Below are 16,357 nucleotides of genomic sequence, written 5' to 3' on the forward strand. Positions count from 1 at the left end.
CTTGGGCCTTTTGAGCTACTTTAGGGAGCATTATAATATCTTTTAGGTATTAAATTTGTCTTAGTTAGAAGAATTATTTTTAATTTAAGATTTCCTTGAATAGAAGTGTTTTTTGTTGTTGTTGTTGTTGTTTGAATTCCTCCTGTGTTAGAATAGGCTAGGTGTTCAACATGTGCCTTTTAGGAACTACATCGTCTAGTATTTTAATATATTTCCCATTCTTTTAATGTCTTTTATTTGTAGAATCTAATCAAAGGTGTTAAGAAAATAAGTTGGCAATATTCATGAAACCAAGTTTAAGAACATTTTACATAATGCATTGTACATGAATATAAGGAGCATTTTAACACCCTTTTTTCCTTCTTTGATTAATGAATAGGTATAAATTTCTTTTTCCTTAGGCTGAAATGAAAGTAGTATTTTCTATCCAAAAAACATTTTTAGCAGTTTTAAGTACATTAGGCATCTGGGATAACATAAGGGTATTCATTCATAACTGTTTCATTGATTTTTAACTTCACCTGAGAATTTATTATTTAAAGAGGTTATCATAATACTGCAGTCACATATAGATTTTTCTTTATAAGTCTTGATAAGATGTATTTAAAAAAGGTAATGGCTTTAGGCAAGTTAATAAAATAACCTATGCTGTGTGTTACTGTCCATTAGCATACTATCAAAGATTTTGTAATTATCATTAACAGTGTTTTCAAAATTTAAACAAGTTATCATTATCTATTATTCAAGGTGAATTAAAAATCATCACCAAAATGTATTGGAAATGATTTCATCTTAGCTTAATTGAAAATAACCAATGGCTTTATAATCATGTATAGTTGACTGTGATTTGAAAAATTGTTTTTGTAGCATTTCTTTATGTGAAAAAGTTAAAAGCCTTCCCTATTGTGAGAAAAGATATGTTTAATTATGTAATTTGGAAAGAAATAAATCTTATTGCTTAAAAAGTAGGTTTAATCACCATATTTTCCTAAAGTGAATTAGATATTTTTGCTATAAGGCTAGTTATTATTTGTAGATGCTAATATAGAATTTTCTTTGAAGGATAACACACATATTTGGTTGATTTTGTATTATTGTGTATCAAATTTATCCAGATTATAGTACACCTATATGTAATATCTAGAGGCTTAGTAAATACAAAAGACTTAGTAAATATTCATATGAGTAGTTATATCTTGGGCTGCAGTGTATCAAAACTTTTCAGGTTTTTCGTACATATTTCTAATTCCTTAAATATTTGAAATTTCTAAATATTTTGCTTTTTTCTTACTATCATTTGGGTCTCATACCTTTGATATTGAGAATAAGATAAAGATACCATGCATAATTACAGAATATATAAAATTAATACTCCCTTTTCTCTGTTCAGTTTGTAAAAACTACAGCTTTTAATTTCCCATCTTCAGCTTATTTCTAAAGTCATATATTTTTGGCATTCCTAATTTATTTAAAAATTAAAATATTAAAGGACAATTTTATGTTCTTTGTATTATTCATCTGCAGTGACTCACATGACACCTGGGAGAGAATGATGTAGACAATAGACAATGTTGACGCAACTAACCTTTTATAAATGTTATATGCCATTCATCAGTACCTAAAGGGACTAATTATGATGCGTGAAGCTAAGCTTCTGACTTTGTTCAATGCTTTGAACATGACAACTGTTTAATATAAAGAATACATATAAAATATGTTTTTACATGTATATGTTACCATCCATGGTGCTGTAGAAGATTTTCTAGTTAGAAATTTAAACTAGTGTGATGTTTTCTTTCATTTGTAGGATTTATGGAGGAAAAAAAAATCATGGGAGTCAAAGTTGACTAGTAAGGATAAAGAAGGGTAAAAAAAGAAGGTGGAGGAGGAATAAAAGTGTAATGGGGGATGAATATGATCAAAATACATTACAAGAATGTATGGAAATGTCAGAATGAAGCCCCTTAGTTTGTACAATTAACATATGGCAATAAAGGCAAAGTATAAAATGAAAAAGAAATTTGAACTAATGTATATAAATCATTTTAGTTTAAAGCATTCAGAAAGTTCTAAATTATGTGAAACACTGATTCTCTTCCCCAGACTCCAAAACTACAGAAAGCATTGTTTTATCGAGTTGAAATGTAGTGAACTTTCCCTTGTGAATTATGAAAGTTATTTCGGATCAAAGTTACATTGATGCTTTGAGTGTTGGTGGTAAATTTACCAATAAAATTCTGATAGTAATCTCTCACTTCCTATTTCAGTTGATGTCATGTATATTTCTTTGGGTATTGATTTCTTCAGAATTATTTTTGGGGAAAAATAAGCCACTACAGTTTATTGAAAATAGGTTTTAGGTATTTAACATTAAAATTTTAAGTATATAACATTAAAATTTTGATAAAAGTTAATGACAACCACCTGTTCTTATTCAGACTTTGGATCTTAATATGTTCTTTTGATAGCCTTTTGTATTTTGAAATGAGATTTCACCAGTAACATTATTTTACCCATATATGTTTTTGGCATGTGTATTTTTATAACAAAGATTGTTTTATCTAGTGTTTGACTTTGATCTAACCTGAAACTCATGAAGTAGTTAAAACCATTTTTGTAAGGCAAAGCTTTCCTCACCACATCCCCATTAGCTACTGTATAATGGACAGTAAAAATCAATGAAAGTAACTAGTACAGTTTTTTATAATAGTGACTTGGTAGGATTTTAGGAGCCAGCAATTATATGGCATGAAATGAATTATTTCAGCTAAAATTTGAGAATTATGTAAGAGGCCCATTAATGATGCTTTTATCTGTCAAAGGAAATACCGTTTTTTATCATTTAGACAAATCTAGCATTCTTAATGTATTGCTTTAAAAGTGAGTATAAAACGTATGCTTTTAAGAGCTTGGCATACTGATAACTGGATTTCTTAGTTTTTTCATATGGATTCTATAATGGTTTTGTTAATGCTATGTTTACTGAAAAAATCAAATAGAACATTTATCCTGTATTTCTACTATGAATTTTTATAGTCAGGACTCTATAAAATGTAACTTGAGTTCAGAATTTTTTTATTATGTTTTTGGCAAGACTGGGGTTTGAACTCAGGGCTTCATGCTTGCAAAGCACCTGCTTTACAAGTGACTCTACCACTTGAGCCACACCTCCAGTCCTTTTTTCTCTTGTTGTTTTGGAGATGGGGATCTCATGAACTATTCGCCCAGGCTGGCCTTTAACCACTATCCTCCCGATCTCAGCCTCTCAAGTAGCTAGGGTTACAGGCATGAACCACCAATGCCCTGTTTGAATTCAGAATTTGGAACACATTAATATCACCTATAGGAATTAAGATATTAGTCCAAAATAGATTACTTAGCATTTAGTATCATTGCTTTACTTATTAATTCACACAAAGGTATTAAATATATAACATTTTCTAGATCTTGTATGAGGCACTTAAATATACAGACATGATTACAGAGTACCTTCCCTTAGATAGCCACTAGGCTAGTGAGGAAAAATAAATTACTGTTTAAATCTTTATAATTTAATGTGGTAAAAGCATTTTGTGTACCCACAGATCATATCTTAGTAAAAGGGAGAGGTTTGTGATAGGGATAATTTGTGAGCTGAGCCTTAGAAGTCAGAAGTAATGTCAGTTTTGCTGGTGCTGGAATTAAAGCGGAGGGAGTGGTGTTTATGAAGGGCAACAAGGCAGCATGGCTTGCTTGAGAGCTCCCAAAGGAAGACTCTTCAAAGGAAGTTGGACACCAGGAACTTCATGCTGGATTGGTTCTCTACTCTTTCTAGAAGTCCTTTCTAATTTTACCCAAGCAATTTAATCCTTATTACATGCGTTTTGAGAAGCTTAGCATGAGAGATTTTAAAGAGAATTCTGTCATATATCATGTTAATCACAGCCAGAGATATCAATGTTCCTTGCAATGAGCAAAGAAGCTCATTGATACTTCCTTGACATTCCTGATCTGCTTGTCACGTCTTTATTCTTTATGCACAAATTTCAGGAATTACAAACAAATATTAAACTTGCACATTAAAGAGAAAATTAGATACCTAGTCCTTGAGGTGTGTGATCTAACCAAAAATTGTGACATCTTCAATAGTATATTCACAAAGGTGTTTTAATTTTGTTTTTAGTAACAATCCTCTTTGAAATGGGTTATTTTCTCTGCAGACTTTCATATTTAATGATACAATAAATTCTTGGTAAATGCCCTCATGCTCAAAATTATTATTTTTATTTTTTTTCTTTATTCATTTATTCATATGTGCATACCTTGTTTGGACCATTTCTCCCCTCTGCTCCCTCCCCACCTCCTCCCTCTCCCTCCCAATCCCCGTGGCTTCCAGGCAGAACCTGTTCTGCCCTTTTCTCCAGTTTTGTTGAAGAGTAGACATAAGCAATAATAAGAAAGACACAGTGTTTTTGCTAGTTGAGATAAGGATAGCTATACAGAGAGATTACTAGCATTGCTTCCATGCACAAGTGTATTACAACCCGAATTGATTCATCTCTACCAGAACTCTTCACTACTTCCTAGTTACCTTCCCATATTGACCTCTGTTGTTTTAAGGTTACTGTATTATGTCCTTTATTCTTAATGTAACTTTACTAAAACATTCAGCAACTTCCTCCCCAAATTAGTACATATGAAGAGAAATGGTATTTGAAAGATTTACTTTGCCAGAATTGGTGAGATCACTGTCAACTGTTACTAATTATTTTTCCTAATACTCTCATGCTGTTTCTTTTTTTACAGACAAACTGATGATAAACCAGAGAGGCCTTCAGTAACATATGCAACTTATCAAGGCCCTTGGCAAATTAGGAAATATTTAAGGCAACAGACCACGTTGGAAACTGTGAATCCCTTAGATAGAGAAAATGAAGGTTTTGACTGTAGTGCAGACACACACATTGACCCTGGAAGTGAAATTGAGAATGGGATAGTGCTGTTATCAGCCAGCACAGACATATCCAAGGAAGGATATTTGCTTGAAGGTCCATTGGAAGATTCTGTTTGTAGCAAAATAAATCTCAACACAGAAAGCCATCTGACAAAAATTCCAGAACTGCAGAACATTGATTCTTCCAGAGATGTTTTAAATAAAAATTATCCTGGGAGTCCTGAGAGAAATCATTCATACTCTTCTTCTGTGACTAACTCCCACTACACTGTTGGAGAATCAGACTCATACCATTTAAGTTGTATACCAGTTTCTCAGACTGAAACAAATTTGGCATGTTCACCTTTGATTACAGGAAGTAAGGGTAGTGAAGTCTGTTGTCTAGAATTTCACAGGAAAACTTCAACAAAAAATACCATGAGAGGAAATAGCTCTATGATGAGTGATGGGACACTAGTGCCAAGAAGAGAAAATGTTGAGTCTCAGAGACTTGTTTCTGATTTCTCTTATAGTACATCTGAAGGGGGTGACACTACCAAACTGGAAAGCACAGATTTGCTAAGTCCAAATAAATCAACTAGGTATGAATATCTGCAGTTGCCAGAGAGTAAGTGTTCTAACAAGCAGACTGTAGATAACTCATCAAAGCAGGCTGCCAGTCACACTAGCACCATTGCTCTCCAGGGACATGCTGTAACAGACACAGAACTTGTAAATAAAGGAAAGAGGTTGTCTCCCCAAGACTCACAGAAAAATTTGGCTGTTACAGAAATCAAACACCAACCAAAAAGTACTTCAGTAGGTGAACCCACAACTTCAAGTCATGTAAAAACTCCAAGAGACAAAAGTGAGTTATTACTGAAATATACTGACCAATTGTTTGAAATAGAAGCCAAAAAGCTTGATTTTGAAGCACATAACAAAAATCCTCATGTTATGAGAATAAATAAAAAGAACTCTGCCTCTATAAAATACGTCAGTGAGTCAACAGCTGTAGCATGTTTAGAAAATAAAATGTCACCAGTACTGAAATTTGAAATTAACAGAAATCGCATTTCAGAATCTCTTCACTCCGAGAATCCTCAACAATCCAGAATATCACCTGATGATAAAACATCTTTTATCCTTGAAAGTAAAAATTCAAATTTCAGTACTTCAACTCCTACCTTTCTTTCTGGGATTGACATGCTGAGCAAGTTGGATATTCCTGTTTTAAACACTGAGGGATCTTCTGTGTTTATTGAAACTGGAGATGCCAACATTGTTGATTTTTCCTGTCAGTCTGGTGAGTGTCAAGAAGAAAATGTGGCAAATCATGTTGAGGTTGTGGATAAGAAGAGTTCTCCTCCTCCCCTTCACTTTGGACCTGCATCTACAGTTCTTGAATCCAAGGAAATTCTTCCTGATAGTGAAAAATGTCAGTTTCCTCTAAGTCCTGAAACAGAAGGCACTTACTTACCTGGGTTGGACCTGTTTAACTTTGAGCCTAGCAGCTTCTCTAAGGATCACAGTTCTGTTTCATTTCAAGACCCCAGTAAATCAGAGTTAATGCCTTCAAATACTAAAGCAAGTAGGAGCACAATAGAGAAGTCTGATTCTCTTTCCTTAGAAAGGAAAACTGCTAACATTGGTAAAATTTTATCAAATGGTGAGATTGATAGTCAGAACAATGTTCCAGTAGAGTCAGAGTCTGGAAGAGCAAACTCTATAGCCTTGTCCAAGGTATCTGTTTCTGAAGTAGAGCCTAGAGACACTTCTCAGGATAACGTTTCTATTTCTCCGGTAGAGTTTGAACATGAGCCAGTGAAGACTGTGTTATCAAAATTAACTTCTCCAGCGATTAAGCAAGAAAAAAGTATTCAGTCAACTGATCATAATAAAGAGATTAGAGAGAAATGTTCAGATGCTGGCTTTAAAGAGAATTTCCAGGTTAAGATTTCTCTTCCTGCCTCCAGACATCAAAGTATGCAAGAAACAGAGGTAAATGCTTTAGATGATCCTACTTCTCTTCTCAAAAGTAATCTGCCTGGGATTTTACCAGATAAAGAGGAGAAAAGCACTAGGCATATGGCACAGAATTTTGAAGCTGACACTTGTATGGTTAGTAAATATTTGAATACTTGTGAGACTGAACAGTGCCCTCTTTCAGAAATGGCAGAACTCAACTTAACTGGTATTTCCTCAACAATCCAAGATACTGACAGCCCCAAAGTAACTTTGCCTTTTCTGAATTCTGATAGCAATTTGGAAAATAGTGTGTTTGCAACTGAGGATTCAAGCTTGCTTAATGTGACTGTGCCAAGAGCAGAAAACAAAGCCTCATCTCACAGGGGAGAGAGCCATCATTGTCTGAGTAGTGGTACTGATAGTGCGCCTTCTTCTTCTCATCAATCTGAGGAAGTTGGTATGGTTATAAATTCACATGATCCCTCTTGTAATTTTGATTCTGTGAAAGTTACCATAGATCCCACACATGAAGATGCTTCCATAACTAAACTTCTAGACCGTAATAGCTCTTATTTGGAATTAGAGACAACTATCCCAATAAGGACAGAAGTAACTTCATTTCAGGAATGTTTTGGGATTCATAATGGGAAGGTATCTCTTACGTTCCCAACCACTGCTCATATTGACAATCCCATGGAAGCAGAGACTAGAGCAGTTGCTGGGGCTCCAGTGTCAGTTAACAGCTTATACCAGCAGTGTTCTGAAGCCTCTGCTGACCATATAGAAGCAAAGAGAAGAGCACATGACAAACTTTTGGTCCTCAGAAGTAGTTTGCTCAAAAAGGCTGATGTATTGATTGAGGAGATTTTTAATTGTGTAAGGGAAGAGCTAAAATCCAAACATATAGTTAGTACCTGGCAGGAGCATATAGCCATAGATAGTGTAATGAATCAAGGTACCCTGAATGAAGACAACCCTGAGAAAAACTCATCAGAAGTGACATTAACAGGGATCCAGCTGGAAAAGTGTTTGGAAAAGCAGGGCATGGAAAGCATGTCAGAAGTGAAGGAAGAAGAGAAGGCCTGTGTTTCACATGCAGTTGGTGAGACAAGTCTCCTTTTTGATTTTGATAAAAAGAATGTATCTTGTTTGTTAGAAGATCAAGCTAGGGAATTAGTCAATGAGGTTATTTATTCAGCCCAAAAAAATTTGATAAATGATACGTTTGAAGATACTGAAGATACCTGGGATACTGAACCTCAGGCTAATACTTCAAAAATTCTGAACAATGATAATGTTAAGCCACGTGATGTGGTTAGGGAGTTCTTGGTATCGGAACAGGAGGTAAATCAAAACACATGTGAAATTAGTGAAAATAAAATATTAAGGAACTCCTTCTCCATAAGTGACTTAGTTAGTGACACAGAGTCAATTAAAGGAAAAGAAATTGTTCTGTACCAAAAAACTCAACTTTCTGTAAGTGGAGCTGGACATTCTGATATAAATTTGCGGGAATCAGATACTATTTTACAAGCTAAAGACATGCTCCACAAAGGGCTAGATGATAGGGTAAAAACACATTTATTTGTCAATGAGGACTCTAAAGAGAAAGAAGAAATAGAACATGTGGATCATCACAAAGCAGAGATAGAAGGTAGAGGAACTCTTGTATTAAATTTCAAATGGCCTCCATTTGTGAATGATGACATCCATGCACCTGGTACATCCAAAAGTAGTTTGTCTGATAGTCTTGTATGTATATCTGAAAAAACTTTACCAGGACATAGTAAAAGCACATCTCTTACAATGTCAGAAATGGGGAAAATACACAAAAAGGATAATGAAGTAAATGTAGGAAAAATCGAGTTTATACCTTCCATATTAGATATGGGAAAAACAAACAAAAGGGATGCTGAGTTGAATATTAGGAAATATGAGGCAGCCCCTCTTATGTTAGATATAGGAAGAGCACATAAAAGGGATGCTGGAATAAATATTACAAAAATTCAGCCAGAAACTGACATTTTTAAAATGGGAGAAGTATACCAAATGGATGCTGAAAGGTATGTTGAAAAACCTGAGGGATTACCTGTCACCTTAGAAATGGAAAAAGTTTGTAAGATGGATACTGAAGGGGATGTTGGCAAAACTGAGGTGATGCCTCTTACATCAGAAGTGAAAAACATCCACCAAAAAGATGCTGAGGGGGACATTATAAAGGCTGAGGTGACACCTGTTGCAATAGAAATGGAAAGTATTTATCAAAAGCATGCTGAAGGGGATGTTGGCAAGACTGGGGTGACATCTGTTATGTCAGAAGTGGAAAATATCTACCAAAAAGATGGTGAGGAAATTACTGAAAATACTATAGTGATACCTGTTACCCTTGAAATGGAAGGTATTTACCAAAAGGATGATGGAGATGTTTTAAAGAATGAAGTGACACCTGTTGGATTAGAAAGGGAAGATACTTACCTAAAAGATACTGAAAGAGATTCTGACAAAACTGAGGTGATGCCTGTTACAGTAGAAGCAGTAGATACTTATCAAAAGGATGCTGCAGGGGCTGCTGGAAAGACTGAGAGACTTGTGTTGGAAATGGCACCTACTTATGAAAAGATTGCTGAAGAGATTATTGGAAATACTGAAATGATACCTTTTGTGTTAGAAGTGAAAGAAGCACCCAAGAAAGCAGCACTTGGTTCCCCAGAAATGGAAAATAAAGACAAGTGGTATGCTAAAAAGACTAATGTAACAATTGTGCCCTTGCCTCCTGAGAGAGAAATGGAAATAACATCCCCAGAAGATTCTAGTGAGAATATTGGGAAACCTGAAGCATTACGCACAGTAGTAGAGGTTGAGAAGACACATGGGACAAGACTGGAATTCACTCTTACACAAGTGGAGGCCATGCCTCCTGCATTTGAAACTGAAAAAGCACAGGAGGATGTGGAAGGGAGTTTTGGAGAGATGGAAGAGGAACCCACTGAAGAAAGGGGAGGCTTGATATTGCATGATGATAGACTTGCTTCACATTTCAGGGGGTATGAATCACCTACATTAAGTAAGGACTATGAGGGCTACCCAGCCTTAGCAATGCCAGATTTTCAACCTGAGGACACAGAAGTACGGCTCAATAAAATAATGTCTGTTACTACAGTGTATGACAGAACAAACAATCTAGATTTTATCAATGAAAAGGAAGAATCTAATTTAGCCTTTGTTTCTCAGGATGAACAAGAAAATACTTCCTATACTATATTATATGAAGAGCCCCTTCAAAATGAGCACAAGCATGCTTCTTCAGAAGTAAGAGGAGCACGGTCTATCTTGTTACCTGACATGTCTCCTGACAGCATGCCTGTCCTGGCATGTGAAAGGTCTGAAAGTAGAACTGACCTTGTCCATCATTTTGAAAAAGAAACTAAATTAGGTGAGACATTTGATGGCGATAGTTCAGAAATGTTCCTATCAGTGGAGGCCAAAAGGTACAAAATTTATCCCTTAGCTTTGAGTCCCATTTATGAGGATGACAGCTCACAGGAGGACATTCTGTCCAACGAGGTCTCACCTGGTCACCATGGATCCACAAAATCAAGAGAGAGTGCAAACCATTCATCTTCTGTTTTGTCACTTCTCCAGTCAGTATCAGAGCGCTTAAAGATGAATTTTGATGAAGATGATAGACGAGCAGCTGAGGAAGAAGAGGAGGAAGAGGAAGAAATGGCATTACAAAAAGGTTTGAGAGCTCAAAAGAGGGAGCATGTTACCTTCCACTTGCCAGATCCTTCTGTCACATTTTACCCTGATGATGACCAGGAAGGCACCGGGCTTTCTAAGAATTTATATTTAAGATCGAATGAACCTGCTACTTCCAACCGGCAAATTGGTCCGTGGTCAGAAAAAGCCTCATTTCTACAGAAATCTGACCTTACTTCTAAACTACATTCTTCTTTAAAGAGTGCTTATCATCAGTATTTGCAGACATCCAAAGCTAATTCCTCAGAAAAAGGAGCCAGATTTGGTGGGATCTTTCAGGAACCAGTGTCAAAATATTTCCGTGTTCATGACAACTCAGGCAGATTGAGCCCATTCGTAGAGGTAAGTATTTTGATTGTTAACTAGTGAAATGAAGCTGTGGGTCATGAAATTATCTAAAAGCTTAAGAAAATCAGCACTTTTGAGGTTGTATTAATTTTATTTTTAAAAACATTCTTTGAGTATATCATAATTTATGTATTTTAGTTGAACTATTGCACTAACAAAATAAAATTCTTAGTTTTATTTCACAGCCCTTGACTAATATTGTGCAAACTAAATTAAGTGACAGCATTTTGAATTTCTCAATGTACCATATGTAGGAAAGTTGTTACTTTCCATTTAGATTGTGTATCTCATGAAAGTATTTCTGTTGGGTTAAAAAAAATTTCTTGATAACAAGTGCTCACTGAAGCTACTGCTATTGTTTACACAAAGCAGGCAGTGAAGAGCATAATTTGAAGAAAAAGCTGAAATCATGGCTGGAGAATGTTTTGAACTTCAGTTACATTTTTTTGATTAATTTTTCTTTGGTTTAGAAATGTTAAAATGTCTCATGTAGAATATTCATTGAACATGGGACTTATTTTCTGGTATTCCCAAGATCATGGAACTTTCTCAAGGGCTCTTAAGGCCTATAACTTTCCCTTGAACAGCTTCAGTAGGAAATAGTAATACCTGAGTGCCAACCAGTACCTTGCAAGGCAAAGTCATTTTGAAAGAAATAATGGGATTTAAAGAAATGTTTCTTTCATCTTTCCCCACTGCCTAGCAAATCAAGTGGAAACTCTTCACTCTGAGTATAAAGCCCCCAAGTTCAGTTTTGTTCAACCTTGCCTCCCCACTTTGTAGCTACTTGCTCCCTTTCCCACCTCTGTAGTTTCTCTCAGTTTTCTCTACAGTCTCCATCCTAACCTGTCATTGAAATTCTGTTTTTTAAGACTTTCCATACCACTTCCTCCAACGAATCCTCTTCTGAACCTGCCCATCCCATCACCTCACCTCCTTATGGTTCCATTTCCATAACCAGGCATTTTCTTTGTATTTTACCTATACATTAAACTTAGTCCCTTCTTTAGAAGTTATTTGAGAGTGGTTATCTATTTCCCTCTTCTGATGTATGCATTTCTTGAGGGCAGTGATAACACATTACTTTGTTGTCTATTTGTAGTTCAGTCCTTTGTATCTACAGAAACACTTCACTAATGATAGTCACTAGGTAGATATGTTTGATAAATGGGATTTATGACTGTTAAGAATGTGAGCTGTACATATTTCCTCTGATGTTTCTTAAATCTTGTTTCCTCCACTTTTTAAATTTCAGAATGTTGACAAACAAACTTTGAGATGTAACCCAAGGCCTGGTAAGGTAAGTATAACTCTGTCAGGTAGGCTAAGATAAAAGGTGAAAGGTAAGGTTACTTTTAGGTTTGGGGAGTTTTAATACTTTTAACTGACTTAGACAATGATTTTTTTTTCTTTCATTATTCATATGTGCATACAAGGCTTGGGTCATTTCTCCCCCCTGCCCCCACCCCCTCCCTTACCACCCACTCTGCCCCCTCCCTCTCCCCCCACCCCCTCAATACCCAGCAGAAACTATTTTGCCCTTATTTCTAATTTTGTTGTAGAGAGAGTATAAGCTATAATAGGAAGGAACAGGGTTTTTGCTGGTTGAGATAAGGATAGCTATACAGGGAGTTGACTTGCATTGGTTTCCTGTGCGTGTGTGTTACCTTCTAGGTTAATTCTTTTTGATCTCAACTTTTCTCTAGTTCCTGGTCCCCTTTTCCTATTGGCCTCAGTTGCTTTTAAGGTATCTGCTTTAGTTTCTCTGCATTAAGGGCAACAAGTGCTAGCTAATTTTTTAGGTGTCTTACCTATCCTCACCCCTCCCTTGTGTGCTCTCGCTTTTATCATGTGCTCAAAGTCCAATCCCATTGTTGTGTTTGCCCTTGATCTAATGTTCACATATGAGGGAGAACATACGATTTTTGGTCTTTTGGGCCAGGCTAACCTCACTCAGAATGATGTTCTCCAATTCCATCCATTTACCAGCGAATGATAACATTTCGTTCTTCTTCATGGCTGCATAAAATTCCATTGTGTATAGATACCACATTTTCTTAATCCATTCGTCAGTAGTGGGGCATCTTGGCTGTTTCCATAACTTGGCTATTGTGAATAGTGCCGCAATAAACATGGGTGTGCAGGTGCCTCTGGAGTAACCTGTGTCACATTCTTTTGGGTATATCCCCAAGAGTGGTATTGCTGGATCAAATGGTAGATCAATGTCTAGCTTTTTAAGTAGCCTCCGAATTTTTTTCCAGAGTGGTTGTACTAGTTTACATTCCCACCAACAGTGTAAGAGGGTTCCTTTTTCCCCGCATCCTTGCCAACACCCGTTGTTGGTGGTGTTGCTGATGATGGCTATTCTAACAGGGGTGAGGTGGAATCTTAGTGTGGTTTTAATTTGCATTTCCTATATTGCTAGAGATGGTGAGCATTTTTCATGTGTTTTTTGGCCATTTGAATTTCTTCTTTTGAGAAAGTTCTGTTTAGTTCACTTGCCCATTTCATTATTGGTTCATTAGTTTTGGGAGAATTTAGTTTTTTCAGTTCCCTATATATTCTGGTTATCAGTCCTTTGTCTGATGTATAGCTGGCAAATGTTTTCTCCCACTCTGTGGGTGTTCTCTTCAGTTTAGAGACCATTTCTTTTGATGAACAGAAGCTTTTTAGTTTTATGAGGTCCCATTTATCTATGCTATCTCTTAGTTGCTGTGCTGCTGGGGTTTCGTTGAGAAAGTTCTTACCTATACCTACTAATTCCAGAGTATTTCCTACTCTTTCTTGTATCAACTTTAGAGTTTGTGGTCTGATATTAAGATCCTTGATCCATTTTGAGTTAATCTTGGTATAGGGTGAAATACATGGATCTAGTTTCAGTTTTTTGCAGACTGCTAACCAGTTTTCCCAGCAGTTTTTGTTGAAGAGGCTGCTATTTCTCCATCGTATATTTTTAGCTCCTTTGTCAAAGACAAGTTGGTTATACTTGTGTGGCTTCATATCTGGGTCCTCTATTCTATTCCACTGGTCTTCATGACTGTTTTTGTGCCAGTACCATGCTGTTTTTATTGCTACTGTTTGTAATATAGTTTGAAGTCAGGTATTGTGATACCTCCTGCATTGTTCTTTTGACTGAGTATTGCCTTGGCTATTCGTGGCTTCCTGTGTTTCCGTATAAATTTCACGGTAGATTTTTCGATCTCTTTAATGAATGTCATTGGAATTTTGATGGGAATTGCATTAAACATGTAGATTACTTCTGGGAGTATCGACATTTTAATTATGTTGATTCTACTAATCCATGAGCATTGGAGATCTCTCCACTTTCTATAGTCTTCCTCAATCTCTTTCTTCAGAAGTGTATAGTTTTCCTTGTAGAGGTCTTTCCCATCTTTTGTTAGGTTTACACCTAGGTATTTGATTTTTTTTTGAGGCTATTGTAAATGGAATTGTTTTCGTACATTCTTTTCCATTTGCTCATTGTTAGTGTATAGAAATGCTAATGATTTTTCTATGTTGATTTTATATCCTGCTACCTTGCTATAGCTATTGATGATGTCTAGAAGCTTCTGAGTAGAGTTTTTTGGGTCTTTAAGGTATAGGATCGTGTCATCTGCAAATAGGGATATTTTGACAGTTTCTTTACCTATTTGTATTCCTTTTATTCCTTCTTCTTGCCTAATTGCTCTGGCTAGGAATTCCAGTACTATGTTGAATAGGAGTGGAGATAGTGGGCATCCTTGTCTGGTTCCTGATTTTAGAGGGAATGATTTCAGTTTTTCTCCGTTAAGTATAATGCTGGCTGTAGGTTTGTCATATATAGCTTTTATAATGCTGAGGTACTTTCCTTCTATTCCTAGTTTTCTTAGAGCTTTTATCATGAAATGGTGCTGGATCTTATCAACGGCTTTTTCTGCATCTATTGAGATGATCAAGTGGTTTTTGTCTTTGCTTCCGTTAATGTGGTTTATTACGTTTATTGATTTTCGTATGTTGAACCACCCCTGCATCCCTGGGATGAAGCCTACTTGGTCGTGGTGAATAATCTTTTTGATTTGTTGTTGAATTTGGTTTGCCATTATTTTGTTGAGGATTTTTGCGTCAATGTTCATTAAGGAGATGACAATGATTTTTTTTTAACTCAAGGATTTAACATCCATAGGAATATTTGCTTTATGTGCTCAGAATATTTTATTTTCTGTATTCTAGGACATTTTGGACTTTTAAAATGCATTCTTAATACTAGTCATTATGCTTACCTACTCTATGTTGCAGATGGTTATCTATGATCTCCAAAGAAATAAATATAAACAAGAGATCTACGGTAATATTCTTGATGCCACAGCATGGTCTTTTCCAAATGGCGTGCTAATCAAAGTTGTAAGGGGCTGGTAAGAAATCTTTTAAACTATACAGCATATTGTCTTAAATTAGTGTACCTTCTTGCATTTATGCTGCTTGTGCTTTTTAGTAAAGTCATATTCCCTTTCCTGTATTTTTAGTAGGATATTTTGAAAGATTATTAGTATTTTGTAGCTTTCATTTTACAGTATATTTTATAACTATTTTATCTATACTGTTTAGTATTTTATAACTTACTTCCTATGGCAGAACATAAAGGCCATTTTTAATGTTTAAAGCCAGTAGTAGGTCATAAAACCTAATGTATACAGTCTATGCCATCTGTGGCATTCTGTAATTATAGTCTTAGGAAAATAGATTTGGCAAGTGGAGCTGAACAGTTCAGTTGAAGCATCACTCTTTGAAAATGAACTCAGAGTTTGTGGGATGCTAAGGAATGTGAAGGCTACATTGAGTCATTTGTATAGCTGACATGCTCAAGAATGAGGAATTCCTTGAATGGTTTACAAATGAGAGAAAACCTCATTTGTTATCATGTACCATGTCCATGGACATGCTGCAGCCAGAATTTCTTTGTCCAGTGTTTACTCCTGGTCAGTATTCATGTTGTAAGCATATTGTTTTCTTCACAAAATAAAATGGAACACATATCACTAAGTAGTATCCAGCAGTAGAAAACAGGGTAGACGTGTAACCTGGAATTGTTAAACTCTTTTTAATATAAATGTGTAGCTTTGTGTCTGTAAAATATATAAGTGTGTGTAAATACAGACATAGGCCTATATATTACTGTTTGCAGTAATTTTATTTCCAAGTTGTAGGTGCTTTTATTGTTTCTTTACTGATACTATCTGTCTGTACTTAAGTTAGTTTTTAATATTTTTTCAAAAGTAGCAGTATATGCTAATCGTGGAAGATAGTCCAGCTTATGAAAATTTAAGTAGATAAAATGTACTGTGACTACTAAGTATCATTTGTCTTATGCCTCATTTCTTAAAAAAATTAATC

General features: G+C 35.6%; 1 protein-coding gene across 2 annotated transcripts in view; it reads left to right on the forward strand.

Annotated features, from left to right (window-relative positions):
* The window catches only part of Crybg3 (crystallin beta-gamma domain containing 3), a 118,795-nt gene that overhangs the window by 39,975 nt on the left and 62,463 nt on the right, over nt 1-16,357 (forward strand). For both annotated transcript variants that reach the window (XM_020177638.2, XM_074072953.1), the window contains exons 4-6: nt 4,786-10,981; nt 12,243-12,287; nt 15,263-15,378. In XM_020177638.2, the coding sequence (XP_020033227.2) occupies nt 4,786-10,981; nt 12,243-12,287; nt 15,263-15,378 (6,357 nt within the window). The remainder of the gene's footprint in view (nt 1-4,785; nt 10,982-12,242; nt 12,288-15,262; nt 15,379-16,357) is intronic.

Source organism: Castor canadensis, chromosome 5 (assembly GCF_047511655.1).
Source record: "Castor canadensis chromosome 5, mCasCan1.hap1v2, whole genome shotgun sequence".
NCBI lineage: Eukaryota > Metazoa > Chordata > Mammalia > Rodentia > Castoridae > Castor > Castor canadensis.